General features: G+C 49.9%; 2 protein-coding genes across 2 annotated transcripts; both read left to right on the top strand.

Annotated features, from left to right (window-relative positions):
- The first annotated feature begins 1,401 nt into the window (after positions 1-1,401).
- On the top strand, positions 1,402-1,774 carry BU24DRAFT_138478 (uncharacterized protein). Its single transcript, XM_033521104.1, has one exon. The coding sequence runs from the start codon at positions 1,434-1,436 to the stop codon at positions 1,722-1,724; it is 291 nt and encodes a 96-aa protein (XP_033376638.1). The 5' UTR covers positions 1,402-1,433; the 3' UTR covers positions 1,725-1,774.
- Positions 1,775-2,787: 1,013 nt separating this feature from the next.
- On the top strand, positions 2,788-4,871 carry BU24DRAFT_416014 (uncharacterized protein; the record flags this gene model as incomplete). The annotated part of the gene is made up of 5 exons (XM_033526347.1): positions 2,788-2,949; positions 3,313-3,402; positions 3,768-4,100; positions 4,158-4,283; positions 4,482-4,871. The coding sequence occupies 5 exons, from the start codon at positions 2,788-2,790 to the stop codon at positions 4,869-4,871; spliced, it is 1,101 nt and encodes a 366-aa protein (XP_033376639.1).
- Between the last annotated feature and the right edge of the window lie 2,515 nt (positions 4,872-7,386).

Raw genomic sequence — 7,386 nt, forward strand, 5'->3', positions numbered from 1 at the left:
TCAACCACATCGTTCGAGCGGACGGTCGACATCATAATTGCATCCACAGTAGTGCTTCTCCACCGAGCCATCCTTACGCCTAACCAGATAGGTCGACGAATAGCAACACCTCCACCCACTCAATGACGCACCCGTTCGGATGCCTTGAAGCAGTCCTCGTTGGCTACATCTCTATCTTTATGGTGGTCGCAGTTGACATGCGCAAGAACTGGGTTGTCCGCATGTATCCTGGGTCTTGGTGGCGTGGCACCTCTTGGTCATGATCTTGACGCTGTCAATATTGGTATCGTGTGCGCGAGCAAGTTCTATCGAGATCAAATTCCTCTGCGCTTGGATAGCACCCGTACGGATGGAATGTTGTCTGCTCCATTCGCCTATCATAAACATCCAACAGGTAATCCCGTCCGAAGTGGCCCCATTCTAGTACACAACTCCTCCCGAGATGAGCTTGGATGACGATGGCAGAGTGTGGATGTGTTCACCATGGCTCTTACCGTAGGACTCATAGGTTATGCAACCGTAGTCCACGGATGGTGGATCCTCGGCGATGTACTTCTACCCAAGCGTACGCATGCTTGGCTCCGGATTTATGATTCGCATCAGAACAGCCAAAACCAACGAGCTGGCCTCCACATTATTGTCGTCGCTTTGGTGTTCGGGGATTGTGTCATCAGATGTGGAGGATGTTGCTGTAGTGCAACTGTCAAGAGGTAAAGAAGATCGCGTGAACATGTAGAAGGATATATGCAAATACATCATGTCTTCGAGCAGGCCCTCAACATCTCGGTTGCCAGCGGGGTTTTGATCAAACCCTTGAGACTGATCGAGGATGGTGAGAAGTTCATACTCCAAGCGCCGTTCGTTGACTCGATGGCGATCCACCACTGCGGTACTCTCAGATTCACGAACATTAGTTTCCCCTCGAGGGGACACGAGCCGAAGCGGTACACGTCTATGCTGTCCAGGATGGTGCCATTCTTCCAATATACAACCGAACCTCGTCTCGCCCTTGTGATTCAAATGAGGGTACAAGCTCTGCAGACGCCCACCCTATACGTGGAGACGCTACATCCGTGTCGCTGGGCGAGAGGAATCCCATCACGAGTTCATTTATGAGCACCATCGAAAAGACCAGCTCGGACAGGAATCCGGTCTCCCGTCCCGGGAAGTATGTAGTCGCAGCGTTCATCAACCGCACAAGAAACACTGAAGATGCCCTATCGAATCGAGGGAGTTCGCCGACTCAGGTATCAACCGCCCTGTAGGCCTTTGTAAGCTCCTTATTTTACCGCTACGCTCACTGGCACCTGTGGCGTATGGAGTCCTCTCTCAGCACTTTATTCACCACCAACTTAGGACTGTGAATAGACTATTGTATGCAGAAGAGGCTTAGGTGTTATAATCGACGCCCGAAGAGTCAGCGAAGGTGTTTCATGCTGGCAATCGCTGAGTTCTATATTCATAATGCATCCAATTACGATGACAACAACTACCGCAATCCCCAAGCTTTGTTTAATGACCCAGCTTCGTTTGATCCTCCAATTCTATCGAATGCCGCAGCTCCATCAAGTGCTGCAACTCCATCAAATGATGCAGCTCTATCGAATGCTGCAGCTCTATCGAATGCTGCAGCTCCATCGGATGCTGCATTAAGTGCTGTTAAGACTTTGGCTAGGAATCGAGGCCCTACTTCAATCAACAGATCCAGAAAGCGACCTAAATAGACCCGACCCTTGGTGAAGTAGTTCCAAAACATTAGGCTGTACGCACGTAAAGGAGCTTAAGGTTGACTTTCACTGTATCAACCACGGCCTTGAACACATCTAAGAAGACACTGAGTGACTGGTACAAGGACATTTAGGAGGAAATTCTAGTTGAGGCTGCGAGGCACTCGGATCCGGAGATAGGCACACGGCGGTGATCAGGTCTTTGATCTTGTCCTCGGCCCAAGACCAGGATATTCTACCACCGATAGCGTCGCACTCGCATACCTCACCGAGAACCTGCTCAGAATCCACACCTAGTGTCCAGATCCTGGACCAGTCTATGGCCATCGTTGTGGCCGACATCAAGAGGAGGTGCGCGTCCAAGAAGAACAACGGCCACCTACCCGACGAGATGACCGAGCCGAATTCCTGGAGAACGCCATGGCCATGCTGAGGAGCCCGTATGTATACATGGCTGTGGGCGTGGTGTTCGTCAACCCGTCATCACGGTACTGACCGGATCGTCACCAGGAAACGTCCTCATCCTCATGTACGAGACGGCGGCCGGGTTCATGCACGAGATGTAAACCATTCCACTGATGCCCGGGAACGAGCTGAAGCACTTCTTTATGGTTGTCTCCGCGAACGCGCCCATGCCTATGACCGTGAAAGAGAGTCCGAACTCATTGTGGATTCTTATCAAGTTGCCAAGCCACTCTGCGAAGTGGTACGACACCTTCATCCTCCTCGCGACCGTCTGTGTGGGTATGGGACCTGAGGGCCGTCGATTCGGCGGGGAACGAGGCTTCGTTCGAGAACAACGAGACGGCCCCGGAGATATCCGCGACGACGGAGATGAGTGGACACGACCAACCAGGGCAACTTCTTGCGCGGCCGCGTCCTCCGGCCGATACAGACACTGAGGTGAGGATCGAGGTCAGCAAGATGTCCTATATGATTGACCCTATGAATAAGACCAAAGCCCAGCAGGTCCTCGTGATTAAGCACATGACCAAGTCCGTCTCCGACCTCGTAGAGATGTTTAAGACAAGGGAGGCTAGTATCTCACCTCGGGAGGATGATGACCGCGCGCGGGAGCGAGGCTGATAAAGAGGAGATCACCGAGTTTGTGAACACGTTCAAGGAGACCATGACGGCCCTAAAGACAGCAGCAGCCGCGATTGCGACTGTGTCCGTGGTCATCAATGGGCACAGGGGCGTAATCGAGGCTGAGACCGAAATCGTGAGTACGATCAGCCCCGACGACGACGGCTCAACCGAGTTTATGGAGATGAGCTCGGTCCATGGCTGATAAGTTGGGCGAGGCCATAGAATGTTCCCCTCATGTGCGTATCCGAGTTCAGCGTCGACGGGAACAGTTAGTTTACGAACCCAATCACGGTTATGGTCAACCTTATGTTCACGTACGCGCTCGCGACCACGGTAGTTTATGTTGAAACTGTTGTGGATTTTCATGAAGTCTAGGCATTAAGGCGATAATTTTAAACATGACCTTAACCGCCCTTGCAGTGCCATCCCTCTTTATAACCGTCGCGTTGCGCTCCTCGTTCCACTCGATCGTGCTCACGTAGCCGAAGGTGTATAGGTAGTAGCACTTGTCGTACCACCCGCCGTTCGTAATCGCGATTGTCAAGCGGCATTCCGGGCGCCCTCTCGGCAACCAAGGGCGCGTAAGGTCTGTAACCCGAGATCGCAAAGCACCTTAGCTTTGACGTCTTATTCCTCATCCCGTTCATAGTCTCAGGCATAGACCCAGGCTTGTCGGCATCTCTGTTCGGGATAGTAATCCATGGGTAAGGGCACGTCAGCACGCACGCCTCCTCGTCTACATCATCATTCTCGATCTAGGAGGCACTTATAACCCACCCCATGTCCATGATCTGGACCAACTTCTATATGCTTACCTTGGAGTGAACAACGCAGATGATTAAATCCCTGGCCGGGAACGTGTCCCCGGTCTCATCCATGTCCCTGAACACGGATTTCGTCGTCCATAGCGTACGCGAGTATCTACCAAACGCGTAGGAACATACCGCCTAGTATGAGATAACGGACATGGACACGACGGTCGTGACGAATGGCCTCGAAGACGAGACAGCCAATATTGACGTCTTCAGGCAAGAGAGCAACGAGCGGATCTTCAACGACTACCCGTGTTCGGGTCCGATATTCAACGAGCTCTCGAAGCAGACCAGAGCCCTGATTAAGTGGACGATCATGAACAGGGCCGTGGCGGTCTACGGCCTACATCTACTGCAGGGACACGGCCGGGAGCAGATGCACTCGCCGACGGCCGCGAATGAACTGTGCTCGGTAATCGACCTTCACGCTTCCGTCAACTACGTGGCCTCCCTCAAAAGGTACTATTCGACCGTGAGCAGACTCGCGTTCCCGGTCTCGGCTCAAGCGCTTTCGTCATAATTAGGAAAGGAACACGGAATTGGAGACCACCATTATCGACAAGGATTATCGCACTCTTTGAATTACTACACGGTCAAATGCCCAACGCACTACACCATGTCGCAAGAAACAGTCGAGGACCCTGACATGTGGAAAGTATGTTGTCTCCCACGAACCTTGTTCTGCGGGATTAAGTGCTGGAACTTCAATGATAACGCAGATGAGAAAACATCCCTAGTGTGCTAATTATTATTAGAAGGTAAAAGAGGTCAAATATGTAGCCGCGGACAGCTTGCTGACTCAAGCCGGTCCCTCAGAGCTTTGCTTCTGGTTTCTTGAGGCTAATTAACATAGGGTGGATTCCAGGAAGAAGTAACTGGACTCAAGGAAGAAATAACCGAGCTCGAGGAAGCACCCGAGCTCAAGAGTGAAGTAACCAAACTTGAGGATGTGACGGAACTTGAGGAAGTGACGGAACTTGAGGAAGTGACGGAACTCGAGGGGAACTTGACCAAGTTCAAGGAGAAAGCCATCGAGCCCAAGACGGAAGTGACTGATCTTAAGGGGGAACAGATCAACCTTGAGGAGAAAGTGACGGAGCTGCGGAAAGGTCATGGTGGAAACATCACGGGTCAGTTTAGTCACTTGATGATCAAATCAATGCTCCCGAGAGATCTGAATTTGAAGCGAAAGGAACACGAAAGAACTCCTTCCAGCAAGCAGAAAAAGAGAAGGATGGGCTAGGCTATTCCGAGATCACAGTAAGCACCAGGCAGACCATAAGGCCCGAGCTGGTCGGACAAAGGCCTGTTGGCGATTAAGCTCATGTTGATGGTATGTATAAAACGAGTTGCAGTGTAAACCTGACATTCACGAGATATATAATATAGAAAGGATGTGACATGCAGCGAGTCTTGCGGGGGACACATCCCTTCCTCTCCAGCTTGCGGGGGGACGTCTCCCCGTCTATGCGCGGGTTGCATGCCCCGATCACTCATGTTCCGCTGACACGCTTAGAGCATGCATGCCAATGCAGCCACCAATTATGTCCTTTCAGATGGAAGTTGCAAGTACATTACTCTACTTGACTAGTTGCATCTAGTGGCTGTAGTGGAACAGCCACGCAAGCACGCATAGCCATGGCGGTGGACCGCTTCATGGATCGTCATGTCCCTAGCAATTTTAGGCGTAATTGTTTTTTCAAGCCTCTGGGTACCCTGCTTCTCCTATTTTCTTGTAGTTGCCAATCCCCTGATGCATATTCCAAGTGACGACTTCGGGACGTTGTCATGGCTTGAGCCGTTACGCTGCATCCACAACTTGGCTATGAATGGATGCGTGATATAAAACCAGATTCATAATGTTAACTTTCTCTTTTTTACCACCCATCAACGGCTCTAATTCAACTTTTCATTCAACCTTCCTTAACAGAAACGCAACGATGAACCTACCGTACTACCCACAGTCTCAAAGCTCAGATTCTCGTACTTCAACCCCCAATTCTTTTGTGTGGAATACGGAAACGGAATCGAGAGGCAACTGGTCCACCTTACCTTCCGTTCAACCTTTCCTTGACAGAAACGCAATGATGAGCGTACCGTACTACCTACAGCCTCAAAACTTAGAGCCTCGTACTCCAACCCCCGATTATTGTGTGGGGAATATGGAAACGGAATCGATTGGCGACCGTTTCACTTACACTTCCATAAACACATCATCAGCATCAAACATGAGCGCAACACTCTGCTCAGCGTAAGTGAATGGAATTGCATTTAGTTTCAGACGAATCACTCACTTGTTAGGGTCTCCAATGATCCCATAGCCAACCACAATCAGCATGGGGACTCGGGTGCAAGGTCAAGCACTGTTCGTCCAGCAAAATCTGGCGTTTGTCCACACTGCAAGAAAACGATCGATTCCCGCAATATGGCAAGACATATAAAGGCTGAACTTCGCACGAATGTGTGCTGGGATCACGGGTGCAACGGAGTTAAATTTACAAGCTTGCGTAGCCTTAAGAGGCACAACGAGAGAAAAAGTGGCATTACATACCCTTGTCCAAACTGCACGAAACCGTTTACGCGGAAGGATAATCGGGACGTACATACAAGAACGTGCAAGGGGCAGTGAAGAGCAAAAGCCGGAAAGTGAATGGTATATGGAGAGTTCGGGGCCGATCTCCGAGATAATGAGATGGGCATCGGGTGGCGAGGTTAATATAAATCTTCCAAGTGCCTCGGGTGATAGTCGGGCAAGAGGCAGGACTTTGAAACGAAGGCATAGCATAATAGGGTAAAGCAGTGCGGAAGTCTTGATTGAAATTAATTAAAACGAACATTGAAAAGCAGTTCAACAAAACAAAGTAAGGTTCTCAAAGCGAAATATTTCCATCCATTGCTAAGTCATTCCAGTCCATATCCGGCGAGCAACATATGCACCACGTTCTATACAACACGTCAATCTCAATCGTCGGATGACAACCTGGTTCTTAGACTCAAATCGCAGCATGGAACCCACCCCGCCATGTCGTTCCTTGCTTCAGTGTTCAGAAGGGAACCGCATGTTCCCAATATTGATGAAGCATGCGGGTGGCTTCTCTTTTCACCATTTTGCTTCCTATTGCGGCGAATGCTGCACCTCTCACCATCACGAACCCCTGGCGGTAATGTAGTTTTGTTGAGACCCCCTTTTCTTCTCTTTTGTTGCACCAAAAAAGCAACCGATCACTTTTACTTCCCCCGCGGCGATCTGAGCAGCATAAAGATAGATGAAGATTTCAGTGTTTATGGGTCTTCAGGACGTCGATTGCGAACCAAGGGCTTGGCAGATTGTAATTCTGGACAAAGACAAGAACCCTACCAGAGGAATAACACTTACATCCGACCAAGTTGCTGAATTGGATGCATCAAGAGCGGGAACACAATATGCTGCCTATCAACCCTCGAGGAGTGTAGTGCTCATGGATATGGCATACGTAAACAGATGTGGAACCTGTGTTAGCTACAACAATATAACCGACATCTGTTCGCACAAATTCACTCTGTGCTTCTCCATTGACTTCTCGGATTGTGGGCACTACTACGCCGTGCTGTATTAAAGACTACAGAAGAGTAGATCAAGTACTGGTAATTAGTACCTTTTCTTCATAATCTCTACACAGATAGTATTAAGAGATACTATTATTTCCCCCTTAATCTCTACCCTGGCAACAAGTGCCTGTGGAAAGCTGTCAAACCAAGCTTCCACCAAAGATTTAGTG

The sequence above is a fragment of the Aaosphaeria arxii genome (genome assembly GCF_010015735.1).
Source record: "Aaosphaeria arxii CBS 175.79 unplaced genomic scaffold BU24scaffold_24, whole genome shotgun sequence".
Taxonomy (NCBI): domain Eukaryota; kingdom Fungi; phylum Ascomycota; class Dothideomycetes; order Pleosporales; genus Aaosphaeria; species Aaosphaeria arxii.

Excerpts from the sequence above, each read along its gene's own strand:
- BU24DRAFT_138478 (XM_033521104.1), top strand. The coding sequence starts at position 1,434 with ATGCTGGCAATCGCTGAGTTCTATATTCATAATGCATCCAATTACGAT.